We start from the raw sequence: 27,142 nt of genomic DNA, 5'->3' as shown, positions 1-27,142 counted from the left end.
TACTTTTCCTCGGTTTTTATATTATGTATATTTTATTATCAAAATTATATGGAAATTTGAGGTGTAAATGTATTTTTAGTTTCTATGATAGGATTAGTGAAAATAAATATGAATTAAATAAATAATAAAAAATATGTCCTTAATTTTAATTAAAACACAATAAATAATACTCATTATACCATAATATTCCTGAAATGATGTACAATATATGGTACGGGATAATCAATTTCGCATCACTTTTTTGATTTGTTTTATTCTTTTTAATTCTTTTTTGTTTTGCGGTCAAAGATGTGCTCTGTACCGGTTCTATTATATCAAAGACCCATTTTCTATAATAATCGATGAACACGTGGATAGTCTGCATGTCTCCACCATTGAAATGTATTGAAAAACTGCATACTCCATATAGCAAACCGTCGCAAATCATCGGACCACCACTATCTCCTTCATACGTCTTGTGCTTGCTTGGTATTTCACAGAGATATTGTTGCCATGTATCTATTATTTGAACACTTTTTTAACACGTAAATATTATAAATATATTGACTGAACTATCTATGTTTATTACCTATCGTATCCTTCACATGCTTTCCTACCATGTTTGACCATAATTTGATTAATAAAGCCTTCGTGTTCATTGTTAATAATACCAAACCCAATAACGATACAATTCAGGTATTTGTTATTGGCGAAGTCAATAGGTGAGCCACCTATCCTTATGTATTCCTCGATATGCGAAAATGGTTTGTCTATCTAAATACAAATTTATAAAAATAATATTTATAAGTGCATTTACATATATAGGTAATACATTAAGACTATGTACATATTTTTATTATAGAACAACGTTTAAAATATAACTACAAAATATATAAACAATTAAAATATGAACATTTATAAAGCGGTCACTATATAGTTAGATAATATAATATCAGTCTTGTAAATAATACTTTTAAAATTGTATTTAAATACAGATACAATCACTTACATCTATTCAGAAAGTATTTAAAATACATTTCAAATAATTTTAAGAAAAAGTATTTAAGTACAAATACAAATATTTGGCATGTATTTAAATACTTTTCAAATATTTTTTTTTTTACTTATCTACTAGATAGCTTTCCAAATTAATGTTTTAATAATTAATTTAAAATTGTCATGTTACATTCAACTAGGTATTATTAGAACTTGTTATTAGACTAGGTATTATTAGAAAATAAATAAAAGTTGTTATATTATAGCAATTTTTTTTATAATAGGTAATATGTACCTAATTAATGTAATATAAATAAGAGGATATAAAAATTAAAAAGCAATTAAAAAAAATTCATTCCCAAAAAATGTTGTTGTGTTTAAGTATATTTATATTTTGTAATAATTACATTCACAAATGAACGAGACATCAGCAATAAGGGACAGAAATTCTCAACATTTATGAATGAAAAAATATAAATAAAGTAGACAAATAGTAAAATAATTTTCGAAAAAAAAAAATATGTACGACTGACGAATAATTTGTTTATCAAAAGTATTTGTATAAAAGTATTTTATTTTAAATACAAATAGCCAATAGGTACGTCCTAGACAGTATTTAAATACATGTACTCAAATATTTTACAAGACTAATAATATAATATATTTATTACTACATGTTATAACTTTAAAAGGCATGGGTGATTAATTAAAGTTATTCTCTTTAGACTTTAAAGGCCAAATATAGAAATGGACTTTAATATTTTTAGTAAAAATAAATAAGAAAAGTGCGCTTACTTTCAAAACACTAAGATCTCCAATTATAACTTCAGATGTATGATTATAACTTTCTTGTATGTACAGCTTGACTACGTTTCGCGAATCGCGATTTCTTATCCATGTACCTTGATACACCTGCATAAACAATAAACATGGGGATTATAGTTCAACGTATTTACGAAAATGTAGAACCTGGACAATATAACATGTAGTTTATTAATTATTATTTATTACATTAGTAATAGCTATGTACAGGAATATTTACTTTTATATCCTTTTTGTCTTTATCGTAAACACAGTGAGCAGCAGTCAATACAAACAGTTCTGTTACAAGTGAGCCCGTGCAAGTCTCTACCCTTTTATTAAGTAACAATATTTTTAAGGACATTACATACGGATAATCTTCGATCTTAAAAATGTTGACGTCATCATCATCTACAGGTACTTTGTGTATATGCTTGGTCGACTTAAATTCAAATAATGTCACTTTAAACAATAATAATAAAATTAGTGCAATTCGCATCGTGTTTTCAATGATTGATGTTTACGTAACATCTATTACCTATTAATAATTATTACGATATAAGGTTAATACAGTAAACATTTTTATTATCATGACAACACAGCTATTTAGAAATATATATAATTATATATATTGTTTAAATATTCAATGATGATGTAATACATTTAGCTTATTAGATCTGACGTTTTGTTTTATAAAAATAAAATATATTATTTTAATTTATAATAATTACCCACCAAACATGTGTTATTCCTATCAATCGTACGTTCTCCGAGTGATGCGCTACAGTTCTATTATTTCTTTTTCGTATCGTGGGTGACACTGATAAAAATATGTAACAATAAATAATGTATTATCAACTAGATAAATAAACATATCATAAAAGAATAATATCACATTTGCTTGGGCAATTGTTGCAGGCTAACAAATGTGCCGTTGTCTGAATATGCCATTGAACATTGAACCTTTTCGCATTCACAATGTGGGAAAATGACCTAAAAATGTAAAAAAATGACTTCAAAAGTAATAAACACAAAAAATGCAAAAAAATAAAAAATAAAAATTAGTTGTTCAGATTCACATACTAATAAAACACATTTGTGGCCAGGAGAGTATCGTCTAAAAAGTTCCAAAAAAAAAAATATCCAAAATGCATCAACTTCCGAGCACTAGTGATTAAGTATATATGCATGTTTATTTACCACCAAATTTACTATTTACGTAAATTTGAGTTTACCGCATGTCTGCATCCCTATTCTATAAGATGAAATTCTCCAGACTTTCTTACAAACCAATATTAATATAGTATGTTATTTTTAATTATATTTTTTTATGCCAAAAAAATACTGATGCAAACATTTAAATGTTGTTTCTATCCCTATTAGTGAAATTGAAATATTTACTAATGATTGTAATATTATTTCAGTAATTTATTTTAATTTTTTTATAAGTATTTTACATGAAATATAAAATGTAGGTACCATCAACAAATCAATCGTGTTTACATTTATTTTATAGAGAATTCGGTTAAATTGTTATCCATTAATATTTAAAAATTGTTATATAGTTTAAATATATTGATAAACTATTTAAGATTAAGATAAAAATATATTTAAAAACCAATAAAGTTAAAAAAAATTAAATACGTAAATTCCTGCAGTAGTCCCGGCTCAACATACAGCAACAATAATATTATTATGATTTCAACGAATTTATAATAAATTGGTATAACCTAATCGGCTATAAGTTATAATCATAATAAAAATGAATTTAAGTGTAAACGTTTAGTAGTGGTATAATAATGTCTATGTCGTATGGGTTATTGTTCGAACGCGGATCTACTAAAAGCGCATTAGCTCGACTTATCAATTTCCCCCCTCCCTCTTCGAAGTTCGCCATCGTACCGAAGCCGTGAGTGCTAATTTCATATAAGCTGTGCCGCCATCGGCCAGCCTTTATATTAGATAAAACACTCTTTTCCAGGCCGTCGAGCCCGACGCGCCGTTGCGTTCGCTCGCCGCCTCGCGCTATATTGTGCGACAAAACCGCGTGTGCCGTCAACGCGTTCGTATGCACATTTTAAGCCGTTGTGCCATTTTGCCAATTTATACGCGTTCCTTACCAGCGGTTGACCGCAACGTGCGGTATACTTTTTCGCCGCCCGTGTGCTTTGCGTATCGTCGCCGCAGTGGTGGTTTTGTGCGTCTCGCTCCGATCGCGTGTGCGGTCGAGCGACCAATTTCGAATTGGTCCTCGTCCCGATATTTCGGACATTGTCGGCCGACCTGAGTCGCCAGTCGTTTTGCTGCACGTCGTTGCCCCGTTTGGTGGCCGTGCGTGTTTGCGGGTTGTTCGAACCACGTGTTTGATGATGAGCTCTTCCTGTGCGTTGTCGCCAGAGTATCTCGTACGTTTCCGTCACCGTGCACGACGCGTTCATATTACGCATATTTGCGTCGCCGTATGCGTATATAGCCGGGCGGCTGACCATCGTCCCTACGTCCCGGACTACAAGGCGAAGATCGAGCGGTGTCGGTATCGTTATATTATTATTTGTATTATTTGTATTTATATCGTTCTAATTTATATAATTATTATACATGTAAGATTAATTCTATTATTATTATCTTATGGGCGCCCACCTTTATTAGGATACTTGAGTCCGATTGTGCCAATTATTATTTTCTATTTATTTAATATACATTTTTGGTGGTGGCATATGCACCCGTATTACCATTGATGTGTTATTATATTATATATATATACCGGGTAATCTTTTCCCGTTTCCAACACCTCGCGAGTCGTGTCCGATAACCGCGAATTTCCAAAAGTAGGATCGGACGCGGCGCCAACAGTTATAAAGTCGTCTTAAACTTTTTAAATGTCTATGCACTCAGTGGCGCAACTTGATAATAAGGGGCCTATGTGAAATTTTCAGACCGGGGCCCTTACCGAATAATAAAAATTAAAAACAGTCATACCTTATTATAACTTTTAAAAAATATTGTTTTCTCATATTTTTTTTTTTTTTTTTTTTATCAATCGAAAAAGACATAAATACATTAATTATTATTGAGTAACATTTTCGATTATCTTTCTCCTTTAAGCGAAGCTTGTGTTGGAGAAAGAGAGTTATTATATAATATAAGATACAATTATTATAATTATAGATTTACAAGGATAGAGTATAAGTTCTATGTACACATAAAGCTAAATAAACAAAAAATAGTTTAGACATATTATCAAGAAAATATACACGATAAAGAAAGAAATATAACATAAACATATTAATCTAAGATCGACAAATAAAACCTCATATATTAATTTATAAAGCTTAAATATAAAATAAAATTACATTAAATCATTATTTAACTCAAGAAATAGATATTTATATACCAAGCCCTTAATATTAATCCTTTCATCCCCAAGTAATTTTTTTTTAAATTCAAAAGGCATAGAATTGAAAAACGTTTTTCCAAGATAATCTACAAAACACTGACCAAAAGATTTATTTGTATAATTAACAGTCAAGTCATATTTCCTCAATTATCTTTTATTGCTTAACTTATTATGATATTTATCCAAGTTAAATTTCTTAACCAAGTACATAATAGCAATTTTTTTATACAATAACCTTATTGGCAAAACACCAAGTTCTCTGTAGTTGGCTTTCGTAGATCCTTCTAGAGTGAATTTATTTAGGCAAATCCTGACTATATTGTTTTGATTAACTACTAGTGCATTTAATATGTTATCCCGAAGGCCACCCCATACCAATAGACCATATTGGAAATTTGATTGATATAATGCAAAATATACTATTTTCATTGTTTGTTTAGGTACCATGTTTTTAAGTTTGATCAATTTAAATGTAATAAAACGTAGCTTTCCTAACAAATTATTAATATGAAAATTCCATTTTAAGTTGTTATCAAATATAACACCCAAATATCGAATTTTTCCAACCATTTTAATTATTTTGCAGTTTTCCTGACTACACATTTTATTATTGACGCAGCCATGTACTGCTATAGTATTGAAGTTACAATCTGTTTTATTAATTGAGAATGGCATAAACACAGTTTTATCAACATTTAGAGATAGATTTCTATTGTTTAAAAAGTTTATTATTTGATTGAAACCTCTGCAGGCTTTCTCATATACCCCATCCCATGACTTGTGTGAGAATAGAAGACAAGTGTCATCAGCATAGGTAACTATCGATCCATCAAAATTTATATTACAAATTTCGTTAATATATATTATAAATAGAATGGATCCAAGAACACTACCTTGAGGTACACCATTTTTAATTCCATATGTGTTACCATTTACTTCATTAATTTTCACTGACTGTTTTCTATTATGCAAATAGCTTTTAAACCAGTTTAGGCTCGAATTATTAATTCCAAAGCTAGGTAGTATGTTAAATAAAATTTGATGATTCACTGTATCAAAAGCCTTAGCTATGTCTAAAAATATTGCTAATGATTTATTGCTTTTGTCTAGATTACTGTATAGAAATTGAGTGACTTTATAAAGAGCATTCTCAGTACTTAACCCAGGTCTAAAGCCATACTGATTTTTTGATAATAAGTTATTTTTTTCTAAGAACTCAATTAGTCTGGCTTTGATAATTTTTTCAAATATCTTAGAAAAATTGCTCAACATGGATATAGGCCTATAGTTGCTCATAATCGATTTATCACCATTTTTAAACAAAGGTTTAACATCAGCTACTTTTAAGGTATCAGGAAAAATACTTTGTTCGATACTTAAGTTATATATATATATATACAAGAGGATCCACTACCAATTTATTAATACATTTTAACATTTTTACGGACACTTTATCTAAACCACTTGCTGTATCGTCTTTAAAGCTATTAATAATATCAAGTATGTCTGACGATTTGATTTTTTTAGAAACACATCATTAAAAGAAACGTTATAAGGAACATGACTAATCTCTGAATTGATTGGTTTTTTTATATTATTCTGAGTGATATTTATAAAAAAATTATTAAACATATTAGATGCAGTTATTGGATCATTTTTCACATTTACTTCACACTCATTATTTTTAATTTCACAATGTCATCATTAAACCTTAATTTAGAACCTGTAACTTCGTTTATTAGATTCCATGTCGATTTTGGATTAGAACTTACACTTTTAAATTTTTGCTCATAAAAATTATTTTTAGCTAGTCTTATAATTTTTGTGAAATTATTTTTATATTTTTTATAATGCAAAGCTAACGTTAAATTATTTGGATGTTTTTTGCATTTCATTGAAAGAAATTGTTTTCGACGGGCTATATGTCATAGTATTAATTAATTAATATAATTATAATTTTTATTAGTTAAATTTTTTTTTTTTATATAAAATTAAACATAAAAATTAACTCTTTTTTTACGGCAGCAAAATCATTAATGATTTTGTCTGTATCCAATTCATTATTATTAGATATCTAGTAATACAAAAATTCTATAGGTAGATAGTTTTTTTTTTTTGTTTTTTTTTTGTTTTTTTATCGTCAGACACACAGGTAATATTGTCACAAGTCATGACTTACATACTACCTACACAGTAACATAATTATGTATAATAATAAAAGAAGTTTCAAATTTTCAATTATAGTGTATATATACTCTAACTCTTTATCCGCATTTCGGACCTATACTGTATTACGATACACTTAACTGTTTTCTCACATAGGTACTCGTAATTTGAATTATTCTCTAATTCAAAAGAGTAAAGACATAATTATTTATTATATTAAAACAAATATTATAATATGTGTATATTACAGATTATAGTAAAGAAATATCGTACATGAGTTTTTTAATCTAGAGGCCCCTCAAGACCGGAGGCCCCTGTGAATTGCACACCCAACACTCCCGATAATTGCGCCACTGTATGCACTAAACTCTAAATGGTGTTTTTAATTTTGGGTCGAGTCGTAGATGTTTATGGTTTTTATATTGACTGCAGTTAAACGATTCCTAAAAAAAATATTAAAATATTAAATGAACAACCTAACGAACGCATTTATTTTTCAAAGAAAGTGAATGTGAACGCATTCGTTTGAAAAAACACGAATGTGAACATAAGCGAATTCATTTTTTTAGTGAACATTCCGAACACTACAATGTATGACAACTGATAGAGATGATTATATGAAATACGATTGTTGTATATGGTGTTGTATTTAACCCGACAACAGGTAAAATTTTTGAGTAGGTAGTTTAAAAATTTAATGCATTTAGGTTCCTCATAAGTTGCTTATATCATAATTAAAAAATATTAAAAATACAAAACTATATATAAGTATAAGTATTAGCCATAGCATTTATTATTTAAAGTTACTAAAACGAATTTCCCTAAAAAACGAAAATTTTCATATTATTTTGTAGTATAAAATTTATAAAATTTTGAATAATCATGTAGTAACTTTGAATATTAATATACGCGAAACTCCCCCCTCACAATTGATACGCAACTGAATAGCCTGAATAGGTACATTGATCATTCATTTAATTTTCATAGTTATGTTGAAAAAGCTTATAATTCATTTAAAAACTGAATAATTGTAAAAAACCAACATACAAACACAGATAATGTTCTTACCCTCAAGTTTCATAATAGGTCGATTCACTCTAATTTATAAACTAATGGACTTAAACGTGATCTGCTGAGCGTAAATTTGCTATGCTGCACTCTTGTTAGACGGAGACAACACATGCGGGTGTTGCACTGTTGCGTCTTCTTATAATTTCACTAAGTTAATCTTAAGAAGTTAATTACGAAAGCATGGATTTTTATGTAATTGTATACCTTTACCTTTTTACATTTTTGAATTTTCGTCCGTATTCTTTACGAATCATAATAGTTTGAAGTTATCTAATAACAATTTTTTTTTAGATATTACTGCATATGTAATAGTTATTGGACATTGAAACGAAAATGTAAAATAAAGGTATCAAATATGAAATAATATATTCGCAAGTAGAAAATTCAAAAATAAATTAAGTAAGACACTAAATAGTAATTGAAATAAAGATTAGATAACTAAATAAATGATAAAATACACTACCTACTACCAAAAAGAAAAAAGAAAATAAACCAAATATTTAATGTATTATGTATTATTTGCATAAATAATTTATTTATATTCTCAGTCAGTCATTAAGTTAATATACATATACATAATAATAAATATCAATTTAATAATAAAAACGGGTGTTTGAGTCCAAAATAAATTATAAGTGTATAAAATCAAACAGTAATAATTGTATAAAATTATTTAGACCGATTTGCGAGTTGCAATTTTTTTGGTGCTTTTTTGTGACATACTATAGTATGCTCTCATGTATACGAATAAATATAAATCATTAAAACAAAAAATAGTAAATACGGCCAACGAGGGGGGCATGGCCCCTGTGCCCCCCTGGATACGCCTTTGGTTTCGACCAGAACTATCGTGGCTATAATCTTAATCGCTTTTCGCAGTTATCCATCGACATTCCGCTCTTTAATGTCGCTTGTAATTTAGTCTGTAATTGTGAAAACTCCGAAAATCAATAGTTCGATTCACTATAAATTTCGAGAATAGTTTTCAAAAAGACCGAAAACAAAGACACCGAGGTAGTCACTATCAACGGAAAAATAGTGGTCTGTAACCTTCGAAGAAAACCTATTTCTTGTGGATAGAGAAAGAACAATGGATAAAAACAGGTACTTATAATAATATAAATTAAAAACACATTACAGGTTTCTTTAATTCATATATCTAATATTGCTGTCCACGTCCACAGTCCATGTGCTAGAATTTAAAAAAATAAGTTATTAAAACAGTAACTGTTGACAACTATTATAGTTCTACATTGTTAGATCCTACACGGCTAGTGCCTACACAGTACAATGAGGTACGTAAGTCCCTATACTGCGTATATATTATTATATTTAATTTATAAGTTATCAATCTAATATCAGTTATTTATATATAATACTGTCATACATTTAAATATAATAATAATAAATTTATTATGTGGTTATAATATCTCTTCACTTACTCCACACTATTATATTCTTCTAAATCATATTATTTTCACATCATCAGTTTGATAACTTATAGTTATAATATTATATAAAATGTAATATATTATATATATATTTTTACTATTAAAATGTATAAAAATAAAATGTTTAATGATATTTTTATTTTTTTAAGACAGTATCATCAGTTTGATAACTTATAATATTATTATATAAAATATAGTATATTTTTTTTACATAATATGTACCTGACTTTAGCCGTGTAGGAACTAACATACGTACCCTTTTTTCAGTGTAGGAACTTATACATCATATATGTGTGAATTATTAACGTATGTAATTCTTTACCTGTTACTTTCGTGTAGAAACTTACGATTCCCCTCTGATGTATTCAACTTATAGATTTTATTATTGTACACCTAAATGCATGATAATCGACCTTTCTTTACACAATTTATGTTGATAACTTGTATTTCGTGCTATATACCCAATTTACCTGCTTAATGTACCTTTTGAAGGGCCTATATAGAATGAAGCAATATTAATATGTTAGTATCACTTATTAGTAGGAAACGGATTTAAATTCTCTAAAAAACAAGAAAAATACCTAAAAAATACGATTTAACGATTTAATACACTCATAATATAACTTTTATTTTTTAAATGCTCTAAAATTTTTTTTAATATTAAAAAATTTGTTGTGTTAATTTATAAATTCTTATTTGTATCATATTATTATTTGTATTTTCTTTCTGACTGGCATCGTGTGCAATATCTGTGAGCCGAAAATGTTACGCGAGCGAGGATTGCAGATGGTTACAAAAGCCGAATGATTTTAGCGCTCTCTATATAATTTATACACTTTTATAAACTAAAATAAAAAAATGTAGATGGCGTTGGAATAATTGAGTTTTTATTTTTCAAAACATTTGATGCTCGGTCCCTCCTACTCTCCCAGCCAATTCGATGCCAGTCCATTATATCTTAGTTCGTGCCTGATATTTATCAGACCGGTAAAAACATAACAAATAATAAAATTTAAGACGTATAAACAATTTACATTTTTAAAATACTCATAACTTACTTTAAAATAAAAATATAATAAAACGCTTACGAAATGCCCCAGATAATGTTCTTAACTTTAAATTTTATAATTGGTCATTTCACTCTACTCTATTAGAGTAGTCTCAAGTAGTCGATTTTATTAAAACATTACGATTTTGTTACATTATAACATTTATTTTACAAAAAACAAATTAAAATTAAAAGATAATAAATTCAATTAAAAAACTTACTGAGACTAAAAATAGTAGAAGAGAACTAGAACTTGTAAATTAAAGGAGATCAAGCCCAATTAACTGAATTGAATGAACTTGCAAGATTTATATTTTAACTTGCACTTTTATTAGCCCCACGCGTCAAATGTCCTACATCCGGCACTGAATCTATATATTAATATTATATACATATGTATTACATAACAATTTTTGATGGACTTTTTGAAGGGGGTCCCTCCTTTTTTTTTACCAAACTGTTTTAAAATAAAAATATAATAATATATTATTTGGTTTTCCGTAGGTATGTACCTATATTATAGTATACAATATATTGTATATTTATAATTCATTATCATCAAGCATATAAGTACATTCCGCGGCTAAATCGGCTAAATGTAAATGTTTTGTTAATACATCATTACAAAGAGATAAAATATTTTTAGTTTTTTTTTTTAAACTTGATGTTAAATAAAGCAATACGATATTTTATACGTTCCCGCATTTATAAAAGAAAATGTGAAGAATGGCTTTTTTATTTTTTTGGTTACTATTTAAATGTATTTTATAATTTTGAATTTGGGACATATTATATAGAAATATAAAATGACTAATAACTACATATTACTCTTATATAAATGAACAGAAAGGTTTAAAAATTGCATGTTTGGCCCGTAGATCATGATTCATTTAAACTAGGTATGTACATTCGTCTTTCATAAAATGAAAAAATAAAAATTTGCATTGGGAACTATAGTTTTTAGTTTATTGTCTATTACAACAATATATGGACCGTAATTTTTTTTTTAGGTCTTTTATGCATTTTATAATATTTACAATTTAATCAATTGTGTCCTTTATTTCTTTAAACCGTGTAACATTTTGTTATTTTAAGTTGTTATTATAATATGCTGTGATTAATCGAAGACTTGAAATTACGAAAAATTACTATTCATTCATTATCAATATAATTCGACGATAAACTATTTATCTGACCCAAACGCCCGCTACACATACTGTTAGTCTATATAATAGCTCTGCGGCCCGAAACGGTATCGATTTAGGTGTCAATGAGATTGCACACACCAGTGCGTCCCAATGAAAATTACGGCGAAAAAAGGTCTAATTCGGATTTCGGCCTCGGTTTTCGTACGCATTGTATATATATGGATAATAATATGGACGCTGCGCAGCTGCCGCGCACGAACAAAAATATGTTGTGAATCCGCAGGTCCGCATGCGCCGTACGCGCTTCCCCGCGGTCGTAAAAACGAACGCGCCGCCGTAGCAGCTCCGCGATCGAAAACTATTTCGTGCGCGGAGTCGGGGCGACGACTCACAAGATGGCCACGACGCACGCGCAGTCGCCGTCCGTAAGATTATATAATAACCGAATCCGTCTTTACCTTCGGCCTAGGTCAATGACACGTCTGCAGCAGTGTAATAACATAATATATTATTATGAAATACCGAGTCTACACCCGAAACAGAGTACGTCTTTGTAACGCGACAACAACAACGATCGCGCATACTCGACGAACAGTGCCGGTCAAAATACACGCCGCGACGGCGTGCCCGAATGTTGGTACCAATGGTATCCAAACGGCGTCGAGAGCGTAAAACGGAGATCGGTCGATCGTTTTTTTACGACGGTCCGTATTGTTCGTAACAGAGTGGGCGGCCCGGCCATCCCACAGCAGCTGAAAGCGTCGCGGTCCCTCTTTACACCGTTGCCGATTCGGGCACCGCGGTGGGGAGCCGACAGGTCGTCGCTTCTCGTGCGTTTGAGGACGGTGTGCTGGAAGAGTGGCGGTAGACGCGATAAAATATAATATTATATAATAACAGCGGCCGTTCGTTGTACTCGCTATACTTGTTATTGCGGACTCTGACCTCTGTCCATGTTCTACGCCTCTACGGTGTACGATAAAATTAATTTTCAAAAAATATACAATCTATAGAAAACTCGGTTATCATGCTCGAGTTAAATAAACACGAATACAAAGAAACATTAATTAGAAATATTTTCGCTCTATTATACGAATTATTAAAAAAAAAAAATAATTTTAAAAAGTTTGTACCGGTTCCGCGGTGTGACATAATAATCGGACATAAAATACGACACGATTTTTAAATAAAAACAAGACAACATATTAACTTACCCGTAGTATCTATAGTGATGTTACAGACAGACAGACAGTTATACAAGTCTGTGTAAAAACCGGAAGGAAAATTAAATTTTGTACAATATAGTCAATATAGAATTCCTAATATATAGTTTTAGATTTTATAATTTATATTTTTTACTAGTATGTATTCTAAAAAAAAAACCAAGGTTGCAATTAGGTAGACGATTTTAAACGCGGGATGCGAGTGATGCAACTAGTAGGTATATAGCTATAATTTAGTCACATATTATTAATATGATTAATTCTCGGCGTCCAAATGCTGTCGACGCATTGCCGGCCAATGGATCGTGTCAATGCCGTGTCGTATTTCGTTTTTGATTCTCGTTTCACTGTCAGGTGTTTATTTCCAATTTTTTTTTTTTTGAATTAATTTTATATAATTATATATATATTTATCGTTATTATTCAGTTACTGATTACCTATTGACTTGTACACAACGTACTACGTAGATATAATAACCAGTGTTCGGAACGTTCTCTTAAAAGATTAATTCGTTCTCGTTCACGTTCTGTCAAAAAAAATGAACGCGTTCATGGGTCGTTCATTTAATTTTTAAATTTTTTTTTTATGAATCGTTAACCTGCAGTAAATATAAAAACCCATAAACATATACGACTCAACTCAAAAATAAAAATACAATTTAGACTTTAGAGCATTATAAAATGTATAAATTATCTAAATTACATTTTTAATATCTGTCATGTTATTTGAGTTACAATCAAATAAATATCATTGAAATTTTATTAAATGGCAAATAAATTGAATGTCTTAAAAATCGATCAAATTCATTAAAAATATAAACGTCGTTCACGTTCACGATCTATTTGAAAAAAACGAATGACGTTCACATATCGTTCACTAAATATTAAGAGGACGCCATACCCGCATGTGTTATCTCTGTCTTACTAATGTACCATAACAAATTTTCATTCAGCAGAATACATTTTATGATGTTAGATTTAATAGAGTAAATTTACCTATTATCAAATTTAAAGGTAAGAATATTATCTAGACAGTGGTCAGTGACATATGATTTATTGATATTATTATTTTAAAATGAGTTATGAACATTTTAAAGTTGTTATATTTTACATAGCTGTAACTTATTTTAAAATAATAATATCATTAAAAGTATATGTCATTGTCTAGAATATATTCTTACATTTAAATTTGATAATAGGTAAATTTACTCTAATATTAAAGCTAACATCACAAAATGTATTCTGCTAAACGAACATTTGTTATGATGTACATTAGTAAGATAGAGACAACACATGCGATGGCGTCCTCTTAACGTGAACGCGTGAATCGACGTTCTTTCCAAACACTGATAATAACACAGTGTAACTTACCTATATCGTCTACTTTTTAGAATAAATGCAATCATTGAAATTATAATAATAAAAATAATTATTGTTTTTATATTTATCGACTAGGACGTACGATGCTATCGCTTTTCACAAAAGTAGTACTCAAACATGCAGTTGTATCCATACAACACCTCTAATTATATACGTATATATATATATGAATTTGAATTAATTTGGTTTATTATAAAAAATGATGTAATATTCAATAATTAACTTGTAATTTTGTTTATGATTTCATAATAGATATCTAATTATTATATACTGAAATATAATTATTTTATTTAAAATCGATTAAAAATTAATTTGGTGAAGTGGTACGGCGGCGAAATGAAACGGCGGCAACACGGTAAACTGACTGTGTTAACAGTGTACACCGATTAGGCTTAGGCCTGCTCAATTTTTATTTGACCGGTTAAGTTTTTTTTTTATTATACAATATGTAAAAATGTATTTATAAGAATACATCAGAAAATATTATTATCTATAGTATAAATTTCTTTATTAAATTATGTATTAATTTATGATTTTGTTAATTTTTTAAAAAAAGTTTATAAAGACTTATAGATTATATTTTACATTTACGTTTCTCTTTTAAATACTAACTCCAGACTGCAATAACTTGAAATATTTTTCACTATTAGTTAAACAATATTATTGAGTATTAGAATTAATCGATATAGATACAAATCATTTACTTTTTGAATATTTTATGATAATAGCCTCGTTGCAGAAAGTTAAAACTGAAAATCTGAAAATTCACTCTTAGTGTACACTAGGTCACAATGGTGAACTTTATCTACAGATAACCCCTAGAAACAGACAAAGCGAGCCCGCCAAAATATATTGCCGGGAGCCTGCGCCATCGGATTGCAAAATGTTTACACAGAAACCAGTCACGGCGTGTGAGTAGGTATATACAACAATTGCACCGTACGGTTGACGACGGCAATAAATGCGACGGGCGATGAAGGTAAATTTCGATTTTCGGCGGCACAAGTGGGGCCCCGCTGCAGCTGCACCACCGCGCCGCGCAGTATCTACGCGACAGTAGGTCACGACGTTCTACGGGCATGCATATGCAACGGACATGTGGAACAAACCGTCAGTAGTCCAAGCCAAGCGACGCGTATTGGGCGCGCCACGGTCGCCGGCCGCTGGATCGCCACGGTTGGTTGCTGGGTGGTTCATTTTGGTACCGCACCGACCGGAGCACCGGACTTCTGTTCGTTCCGCGTTTCTCCCGTGTACCGCGTCCCGCCACCGCCTGTCATTGACGACATTGTAGCAGATCGACGTGTCTTTACTCCGCATGCGCGAGTTCCGCTAAGGTTAGTTTGCTTCGTTTAGCCGGTCGTCCGCCAGTATCTGTTGATACATTTTTAATCGACTTTCATAACCGTTCAATAATCGCGCGTTCGACGATCGGATTTGTACGCGAACGATTTCGGTGACCGTAGAATTTGTTTATACTTTGTAGACATGTATAGCATGTATGGCCGTCCATCATCGAGTGGGTCCGACGACGAGGACTCTTCGACCATGGATACCACGGGCACGTCGTTGAAACGCAAGTCGTCGACTTCCTCGTCAAAATCCACTTTTGACAAAAGCGTGGACTCCGTCGTAAATGACGACATGGGCGCAGATACCAGTGACGGCTGTCGCCGCTCCAAGCGCATTAAGTTGAGGACCCAACGTTCTGGCGCAATCCCTTTACGTAAGAAAACCCGAAAACTTAACACAATCGCAAAAAAAAAAAAACACTCGAGTTTCTGCCACTATTGGTATTAATGAAAAATCCGGAGTTCCTGACACCTCCGCCGTTTATGAGAATACCATAGTTCCTGCCGCAGTCCCTATTCCCGATGTTCCTGCCGCGATGTTTGTTGACGAAGTTCCTGCTGCGGTGCTTATTGACGATGTTCCTGCCGCGGTGCTTATTGACGATGTTCCTGACGTGATGCTTATTGAAGATGTTCCTGACACGATGCTTATTGAAGATGTTCCTGACGCGGATCCTATTCCCGATGTTATTGATGCGGTGCTTGTTGACGAAGTTCCTGAAGAGGAGCCTACTCCCGAAGTTATTGACGAAGTTCCTGACGAGGAGTCTATTCCCGATGTTATTGACGAAGTTCCTGACGAGGAGCCAATTCCCGACGTTATTGACGAAGTTCCTGACGAGGAGCATATTCCCGACGTTATTGACGAAGTTCCTGACGAGGAGCATATTCCCAATGTTATTGACGAAGTTTCTGACGAGGAGTCTATTCCCGATGTTATTGATGCGGTGCCCATTGACAATATTCCTCGCACCCTCAGAGACGATCTTCAAGCCGACTCCGATTCCGATTCCGACTTCGACTCCGACGGCAACGATTTCTATGATGCCGATAATATCTACGACCAGACGAACGCCTACGTCCACCACTCTGAAATTGAAACTGACGCCAACGTTATCTACGGAAACGACAATGTCTATGGCATTCCGGAAGCCGCCACCGACGATGACGACGAGGACATAAACGCAAAGGCCATCCTAAGACAGCAGTTGTCGTTACCCGATTACAACTACGGAATGGATAACGTTAATAACGTACGGGAAGCCGCCGCCGCCGCCGCCGCCGACGACGACGATATAAACGCAAAGGCTTTCCTAAGACAGCAGTTGTCGTTACCCGATTACAACTACGGAATGGATAACGTTGGTGACGTCCCGGAAGCCGCCGCCGCCGACTACGACGAGGACATAAACGCAAAGGCCATCCTAAGACAGCAGTTGTCGTTACCCGATTACCACTTCGGAATGGATAACGTTGGTGACGTCCCAGAAGCCGCCGCCGCCGACTACGACGAGGACATAAACGCAAAGGCCATCCTAAGACAGCAGTTGTCGTTACCTGATTACCACTACGGAATGGATAACGTTGGTGACGTTCCGGAAACCGCCGCCGATGCAGCCGCCGCCGACGACCACGACGACGACGACGATATAAATGCCAAGGCCGTCCTAAGACAGCAGTTGTCGTTACCCAACATTAATTATGAAGCCGACAACATTGGTGACGTTCCGGAAGCCGCCGCCGCCGATGCCGCCGCCGCCGCTGATGCCGCCGATGCCGCCAATGCCGCCGCCGATGACGCCGATGCCGCCGCCGATGACGCTGCCGCCGCCGCCGCTGACGACGACGACAACGACGACATAAATGCCAAGGCCGGCCCCAGTCAACAGTTGTCGTTACCAAACAAGTGTGTATTCAACATTTTTACAGTTAGCGCGCAAAGTAAACACGCTGTCTGCCCGTTTGCTGCTTGATTTTCTACTTTCTCGCCGTGCCGCGTCGTTGTCGTTTATTGTTGTGGTTTACCCACTTGTGTGTTGTTATCACGGTCTGTGAGAGAAACGCGCTTTTCGCTTAAAGTCCCACAGAAAAACGAAACAACTATAAGCGGTAAACCGCGGGAAATAAATGTCCTTTTGTATTAGATTATTAGAGTATCGTTCGTTTGAAATATATCCCATCGATGGATTCGCTATACACGCCTGCACAGCAGATTGTGCGTGCCTAGCTAAAGGTGGTTTTGTTTATTATCAATTTTCAAAGTAATGGTACTTAAACCATAGTTAAAATGTTGTATTGAAAGAAAAAAATTTAGACTGAGTTCATGCAACATGTATAATGGCATGTATAATCGTCCGCCACTATAGAATTTTTATTGTACTATTTGGAATTGTATATTCTACTTAGTTACTTTAGTTTTCTTATTATATTTTTGATAATTTTTCTTTAACTTCTGTCAGTTCTGGTTATATTTGATATGTTAAAACATTTTATCCGTGGTTAATTAGTAGGCTTAGTCCAATCATTTAAATACAAATAAACAATGATATAGACATTGTAGAAAAATTACTAAAAAAATCAATCACTCATAACCAGTTATAAAATATATTTTGTAATATGTATTTAAATGATTTTAACTTAAATTATTATTTTTCAAATTAGATAGTAAAAGCTAGGTTGTGAAGATGGATATTTTAATTAGCTAGAAAATTATTCAATTTTTTGTAAATATGGTCAGAGTAATGAAAATAGATGTTTCCAGTCACTCTAGTTGTCCATTAAATTAGTTAAATAATTTGGAATATTACATTTATGTCCTTTACATTCAATAAACTTTCATATGATACATTTATTTATATTTAGTTATTAATATATAAGTAGAATCTCATTGTAATTATATTTTCTATTCTACAAATTCTATGGTTTTATAAATTTTTTCTTAAGTTATTTGTAATAGGTAAATTAATTATTAAATAAATTTTTTGTTTTATAGTTCTGAGCTAATCGAAGAAATAAATCTCCAATTACCATCAGCCATAGACTCCAAAACTATTTTCCGAAGAGAAATAGTTGATAAGGATCCAAATGATCCTACATTTGGTGATGGATTTGAAGTTGATAAAATGTTTGGTCCAATGAGAAGAAGAAACGAAATTTATTACCATCTTCAATGGCGAAAAGGCATTTACTCTGGTGTAGGTGTACTTGAGGCTACTATTATTTATAAAAAATGGCCTGATATTGCGCTCACGTTTTACCAGAAATATTATGGAAACTTATAAGACTGATACATAACATATATGTAAAAAATAAATAATGTACCTGAATTATAAGTCTGTAATTAACACATGAGCACTAATTATATAAGTACATGCCTAATGTACCATTACTTTAATATTTTATTAGTTACTGTATAATATTTTTTTTTTACTCTACTTAGAATCAGAATGATTCATTGTGACAAATATATTTATTAATATATTGTATATCTCTGCATTACATTTTCAGTGTTTTTTTTTTATTATTTTCAAACATAATGTACAACCACAAATAATGTGTTTTTATATAATGTAAAGTATTTTGTTTCCAATAATAAATGTAATTTTTTTTAAATGAATTATATTGAGATATTTTATTTTATCAATATTTGTGTTCCTCTTAATTTATGATCCTGAACAATATTGAGTTTGATTATGGACAATGCAGTAGTTATACTACCTCAAAACTATTAAAAACTACAATTAATATACTAAATTACATACATGATCAAAATCTTTATACCATTTCCATAAATGGGTTTTATTTGTTAATGGGTAAGTTTTTGTTTAAGATTTTAACCATTTTTTTAGAACTAATAATGAATATTAATGAATTAAAACTAATACTTAATACTAATAATAAATTATTTATTATAGTTTAATGACAAATCTTTTCTGGCTCATTCAATTTAACTAGATTTTTTATGAATAGATATAGGATATTGATAATCTATAAAAATATCAACAAATGAACTTAAAAATATGAAGATGTCTGTAAACAAAATTTAGTAAATATTTAAATTGTAAGTTAAATGTACTGTAAAAAAAAAATATAAAATTATTAAAAAAAAATCTTGGCTTTCATTATTTGAGAACAATTCTCCACATTGTACAAAAATTACTAAAAATGACCTAAACGTATAAAGAATGAAGTTAAAAATTCAAAAAAATGTAAATAAATTAATTTATATTGAATCAAAGGAACATGAAACAAATTTATAGATTAGATAGCATTTTATAGGATCAAAGGAAAAAAAATGCTTAAGTCGTCAACACCCTAGTTATGACTACGAGGACATTTTTAAAGAAACTATTACTTGTTACTAGTACACACTGATGAGTATGAATGTGTAAAAATAGACTTGTAAAACCTTTGGTAGCTTAACCTATAAGCAAAATTTATTTATGATGTGTTGATAATACCATATTAACACTAGAAATTCTCATAAATTGAACATTTATGAAGATTTGTGATTCCTGTATTTATAGCAGGCATTAAGATTTTAATAATTATAGGGGTACGCTAAAATTTCTGAGTGTCAAAAGATAAAAATATAACGTATAAACATATATACTATACAGATATCAGGCATCAATGTTTCAATTTGGTAGGTAATTAATATTATTGGTGTGTAAAATTTTTTACTTTCAAGTGAGCTAATAAGTATAATCATGTTATATTTTGATATCTGTTTTTTTTGTTAAAAAATAATGGTTTTATTTTTTTGTAAATTGTTATAAAATTGTAATTTTTAGTCACAACACTCACAACTCAAGAGATTTATTTCATTAATTCTTCATCAAACTTTTTATCTGCAAGTGGTGTAAATAATTAATGAGCGGTTATGAATTTTCAGCATTATTGTGATCTACTGTTAACGACAACATCAATGCAATGTTTTATAACAATATCTGCTTGTTTTGAATATTTTTAGTATATAATGGTAATATTACTTTTTAAATTGTTTAAATATTGTCAATTTTGGTCATTTGTAAGATTTTTACTTGATTATATTATTTTTGAACTATACTTGAAAATGTTGTATCTAAAAGTAGTTACTGATAGAGATATTGGTTTTCATTAATAGTGCCTTCAATAGGAGTGGTGAATTAAAATTTGTTATGTAGATAATATTATTGGAGCAGTCATGGTATAAAATATACTAGTAGGTATGTAACATTGGCAAACACAAATTAACTTTAAAATAAATTAAAAATTAAAAGTATGACTGAATCACTGAATTACTGAATCATGTCCTCATTTTAGTTTGTAATTCAGTGTAAAGTTTTTTTTCAGGTTCTGTTTAAAATTTTACCAAACCTAATAATTATATAACCAATTATAACCAATATTAATAAATTGTATATTAATAGCATTTTTATTGTGAATAATATGTATTTGTATACTTTAGGAACTTCTGGACAGCCAATAAAACTATTAGCAAATTATTTTCCAATCATAACATACACAAATTGATCCTAGTACCAATATCGAGTTGACTTGAATCCTGAAGAAGATAAAATTAGTACTAAAAGAGAGTTATTCAATCTTACGGGTGACGTGTAGACGTAAGTTTGAAAGTCTAAACCAAATTGTTATAATTCATTTTTAACATTCTAGAATGCTGAGTTACAAAGGCATTCACTAAACATTTAATGAAACAGTAGTGAATAAATGATCATAATTTAGTGGCTATCATTAATTTATATCAAATTTTATACAATCCTCAGCATATCAATTTTTGATTTAAAAAATGAAATGTATATGAAATACATAAGATAAATTATTTACTCTGAAAAACAACTTACTGATGGATCAAATTTATGTCCAGAAAATATCATTGTTCCATCAAATAAATATCCACCTAAACATTCTCGATGCTGAGCTACTTAGTACTAAACGAGAGTTAGTAGCTCAGTTTAGAAAACTTTTAAGTGGATATTTACAATGTGACTTTTTTTTTGTTAAAACAATGGTATATTAACTTATTATCATTTATTGTAGTTATCCACGACTGACAGCTCTGTAATAATTATGAAAAATTCAGACACTTATTTTATGATCATGTAGTCGTGTAGTTTAAACATATTGGTAGCATAGTTGAAATCTAAGTAACTCGTAGCTAGGTAATACTTAATAATTAATAATAATAATAATTAATAATTATTTTTCGTAAAAATGAATTTATTATTCTGTGCTTATCAATAATGTTTATGATAATTATCGGTATTATCAGTTTGATACTTAAAAATGGTTTATAATCAAACTGATTTTTTCAACTTGACCTCGCAAGTACCTACTCGCACAGAATGGATTTAAAGTCATGACAAAATTTTGTCATGATCGCAACTCAAACTACTTCGGAAGGATCCTTAATTTCCAAAATAATGATATTTTGCACTAATTTATTTTTGCCCTGTTGTTCTTGACCCGTTGAAGTACATGTTGCAAAAAAAAAAAAAAAATTTTCTAAAGTTTTCACTGTTTCAGTTGATGTAATTTAAACCATACCTGAGTATTTTCGTGTTTTTTATGGTATTGCTGTGCCGACGTCGATCTTAGAAATGCAGGGTAATTGCAATTGCAATCATTGCCCTTCAAAATTAGTTTATTCTTATCAACTAGTAATGTTTTTCACTATTAGTTAAACAATATTATTGAGTATTAGAATTAATCGATATAGATACAAATCATTTACTTTTTGAATATTTTATGATAATAGCCTCGTTGCAGAAAGTTAAAACTGAAAATCTGAAAATTCACTCTTAGTGTACACTAGGTCACAATGGTGAACTTTATCTACAGATAACCCCTAGAAACAGACAAAGCGAGCCCGCCAAAATATATTGCCGGGAGCCTGCGCCATCGGATTGCAAAATGTTTACACAGAAACCAGTCACGGCGTGTGAGTAGGTATATACAACAATTGCACCGTACGGTTGACGACGGCAATAAATGCGACGGGCGATGAAGGTAAATTTCGATTTTCGGCGGCACAAGTGGGGCCCCGCTGCAGCTGCACCACCGCGCCGCGCAGTATCTACGCGACAGTAGGTCACGACGTTCTACGGGCATGCATATGCAACGGACATGTGGAACAAACCGTCAGTAGTCCAAGCCAAGCGACGCGTATTGGGCGCGCCACGGTCGCCGGCCGCTGGATCGCCACGGTTGGTTGCTGGGTGGTTCATTTTGGTACCGCACCGACCGGAGCACCGGACTTCTGTTCGTTCCGCGTTTCTCCCGTGTACCGCGTCCCGCCACCGCCTGTCATTGACGACATTGTAGCAGATCGACGTGTCTTTACTCCGCATGCGCGAGTTCCGCTAAGGTTAGTTTGCTTCGTTTAGCCGGTCGTCCGCCAGTATCTGTTGATACATTTTTAATCGACTTTCATAACCGTTCAATAATCGCGCGTTCGACGATCGGATTTGTACGCGAACGATTTCGGTGACCGTAGAATTTGTTTATACTTTGTAGACATGTATAGCATGTATGGCCGTCCATCATCGAGTGGGTCCGACGACGAGGACTCTTCGACCATGGATACCACGGGCACGTCGTTGAAACGCAAGTCGTCGACTTCCTCGTCAAAATCCACTTTTGACAAAAGCGTGGACTCCGTCGTAAATGACGACATGGGCGCAGATACCAGTGACGGCTGTCGCCGCTCCAAGCGCATTAAGTTGAGGACCCAACGTTCTGGCGCAATCCCTTTACGTAAGAAAACCCGAAAACTTAACACAATCGCAAAAAAAAAAAACACTCGAGTTTCTGCCACTATTGGTATTAATGAAAAATCCGGAGTTCCTGACACCTCCGCCGTTTATGAGAATACCATAGTTCCTGCCGCAGTCCCTATTCCCGATGTTCCTGCCGCGATGTTTGTTGACGAAGTTCCTGCTGCGGTGCTTATTGACGATGTTCCTGCCGCGGTGCTTATTGACGATGTTCCTGACGTGATGCTTATTGAAGATGTTCCTGACACGATGCTTATTGAAGATGTTCCTGACGCGGAGCCTATTCCCGATGTTATTGATGCGGTGCTTGTTGACGAAGTTCCTGAAGAGGAGCCTATTCCCGATGTTATTGACGAAGTTCCTGAAGAGGAGTCTATTCCCGAAGTTATTGACGAAGTTCCTGACGAGGAGTCTATTCCCGATGTTATTGACGAAGTTCCTGACGAGGAGCCTATTCCCGACGTTATTGACGAAGTTCCTGACGAGGAGCATATTCCCGATGTTATTGACGAAGTTTCTGACGAGGAGTCTATTCCCGATGATATTGATGCGGTGCCCATTGACAATATTCCTCGCACCCTCAGAGACGATCTTCAAGCCGACTCCGATTCCGATTCCGACTTCGACTCCGACGGCAACGATTTCTATGATGCCGATAATATCTACGACCAGACGAACGCCTACGTCCACCACTCTGAAATTGAAACTGACGCCAACGTTATCTACGGAAACGACAATGTCTATGGCATTCCGGAAGCTGCCACCGACGACGACGACGAGGACATAAACGCAAAGGCCATCCTAAGACAGCAGTTGTCGTTACCCGATTACAACTACGGAATGGATAACGTTAATAACGTACGGGAAGCCGCCGCCGCCGCCGCCGCCGACGACGACGATATAAACGCAAAGGCTTTCCTAAGACAGCAGTTGTCGTTACCCGATTACAACTACGGAATGGATAACGTTGGTGACGTCCCGGAAGCCGCCGCCGCCGACTACGACGAGGACATAAACGCAAAGGCCATCCTAAGACAGCAGTTGTCGTTACCCGATTACCACTACGGAATGGATAACGTTGGTGACGTCCCAGAAGCCGCCGCCGCCGACTACGACGAGGACATAAACGCAAAGGCCATCCTAAGACAGCAGTTGTCGTTACCCGATTACCACTACGGAATGGATAACGTTGGTGACGTTCCGGAAACCGCCGCCGATGCAGCCGCCGCCGACGACCACGACGACGACGACGATATAAATGCCAAGGCCGTCCTAAGACAGCAGTTGTCGTTACCCAACATTAATTATGAAGCCGACAACATTGGTGACGTTCCGGTAGCTGCCGCCGTCGATGACGCCGATGCCGCCGATGCCGCCAATGCCGCCGCCGATGACGCCCATGCCGCCGTCGATGACGCCAATGCCGCCGCCGATGACGCCGATGCCGCCGCCGATGCCGCCGCCGATGACGCCGCTGACGACGACGACAACGACGACATAAATGCCAAGGCCGGCCCCAGTCAACAGTTGTCGTTACCAAACAAGTGTGTATTCAACATTTTTACAGTTAGCGCGCAAAGTAAACACGCTGTCTGCCCGTTTGCTGCTTGATTTTCTACTTTCTCGCCGTGCCGCGTCGTTGTCGTTTATTGTTGTGGTTTACCCACTTGTGTGTTGTTATCACGGTCTGTGAGAGAAACGCGCTTTTCGCTTAAAGTTCCACAGAAAAACGAAACAACTATAAGCGGTAAACCGCGGGAAATAAATGTCCTTTTGTATTAGATTATTAGAGTATCGTTCGTTTGAAATATATCCCATCGATGGATTCGCTATACACGCCTGCACAGCAGATTGTGCGTGCCTAGCTAAAGGTGGTTTTGTTTATTATCAATTTTCAAAGTAATGGTACTTAAACCATAGTTAAAATGTTGTATTGAAAGAAAAAAATTTAGACTGAGTTCATGCAACATGTATAATGGCATGTATAATCGTCCGCCACTATAGAATTTTTATTGTACTATTTAGAATTGTATATTCTACTTAGTTACTTTAATTTTCTTATTATATTTTTGATATTTTTTCTTTAATTTCTGACAATTCTGGTTATATTTGATGTGTTCAAACATTTTATCCGTGGTTAATTAGTAGGCTTAGTCCAATCATTTAAATACAAATAAACAATGATATAGACATTGTAGAAAAATTACTAAAAAAATCAATCACTCATAACCAGTTATATAAATATATTTTGTAATATGTATTTAAATGATTTTAACTTAAATTATTATTTTTCAAATTAGATAGTAAAAGCTAAGTTGTGAAGATGGATATTTTAATTAGCTAGAAAATTATTCAATTTTTTGTAAATATGGTCAGAGTAATGAGAATAGATGTTTCCAGTCACTCTAGTTGTCCATTAAATTAGTTAAATAATTTGGAATATTACATTTATGTCCTTTACATTCAATAAACTTTCATATGATACATTTATTTATATTTAGTTATTAATATACAAGTAGAATCTCATTGTAATTATATTTACTATTCTACAAATTCTTTGGTTTTATAAATTTTTTCTTAAGTTATTTGTAATAGGTAAATTAATTATTAAATAAATTTTTTGTTTTATAGTTCTGAGCTAATCAAAGATATAAATCTCCAATCACCATCAGCCATAGAGTCCAAAACTATTTTCAAAAGAGAAATAGTTGATAAGGATCCAAATGATCCTACATTTGGTGATGGATTTGAAGTTGATGAAATGTTTGGTCAAATGAGAAGAAAAAACGAAATTTATTACCATCTTAAATGGCGAAAAGGCATTTACTCAGGTGTAGGTGTACTTGAGGCTACTATTATTTATAAAAAATGGCCTGATATTGCGCTCACGTTTTACCAGAAATATTATGGAAACTTAAAAGACTGATACATAACATATATGTAAAAAATAAATAATGTACCTGAATTATAAGTCTGTAATTAACACATGAACACTAATTACATAAGTACATGCCTAATGTACCATTACTTTAATATTTTATTAGTTACTGTATAATAATTTTTTTATTTTACTCTATTTAGAATCAGAATAAATAGGTTGTGACAAATAAATTTATTAATATATTGTATATCTCTGCATTACATTTTCAGTTTTTTTTTTTTTTTTTATATTATTTTCAAAATAATGCGAAACCACAAATAATATGATTTAATATAAAGTAATGTATTTTGTTTCCAATAATAAATGTAATCTACTACTATCACTACGAAATGGATAACGTTGGTGACGTCCCGGAAGCCGCCGCCGCCGACTACGACGTGTAAATAAACGCAAAGGCCATCCTAAGAGAGC

At 32.7% G+C, this 27,142-nt stretch overlaps 3 protein-coding genes across 3 annotated transcripts; 2 read left to right on the top strand and 1 right to left on the bottom strand.

Moving 5' to 3' along the window:
- Positions 1 to 75: 75 nt before the first annotated feature.
- On the bottom strand, positions 76 to 2,224 carry LOC132925219 (chymase-like). Its single transcript, XM_060989630.1, has 5 exons — positions 2,018 to 2,224; positions 1,771 to 1,887; positions 569 to 753; positions 216 to 512; positions 76 to 82 (listed from the first exon to the last, which is right to left on the bottom strand). The coding sequence occupies exons 1-5, from the start codon at positions 2,138 to 2,140 to the stop codon at positions 76 to 78; spliced, it is 729 nt and encodes a 242-aa protein (XP_060845613.1). The 5' UTR covers positions 2,141 to 2,224.
- Positions 2,225 to 15,195: 12,971 nt separating this feature from the next.
- Positions 15,196 to 19,495, top strand: LOC132927903 (serine-aspartate repeat-containing protein I-like). Its single transcript, XM_060992478.1, has 2 exons — positions 15,196 to 17,918; positions 19,005 to 19,495. The coding sequence occupies exons 1-2, from the start codon at positions 16,549 to 16,551 to the stop codon at positions 19,291 to 19,293; spliced, it is 1,659 nt and encodes a 552-aa protein (XP_060848461.1). The 5' UTR covers positions 15,196 to 16,548; the 3' UTR covers positions 19,294 to 19,495.
- Positions 19,496 to 23,532: 4,037 nt separating this feature from the next.
- Positions 23,533 to 26,716, top strand: LOC132925217 (serine-aspartate repeat-containing protein I-like). The gene is made up of 2 exons (XM_060989629.1): positions 23,533 to 25,334; positions 26,422 to 26,716. The coding sequence occupies exons 1-2, from the start codon at positions 23,533 to 23,535 to the stop codon at positions 26,714 to 26,716; spliced, it is 2,097 nt and encodes a 698-aa protein (XP_060845612.1).
- Positions 26,717 to 27,142: the final 426 nt, after the last annotated feature.

This window comes from Rhopalosiphum padi, chromosome 3 (genome assembly GCF_020882245.1).
Source record: "Rhopalosiphum padi isolate XX-2018 chromosome 3, ASM2088224v1, whole genome shotgun sequence".
Taxonomy (NCBI): Eukaryota; Metazoa; Arthropoda; class Insecta; order Hemiptera; family Aphididae; genus Rhopalosiphum; species Rhopalosiphum padi.
The sequence above is the reverse complement of the archived record's forward strand: the minus strand, read 5'-3'. Positions and strand labels throughout refer to the sequence as shown.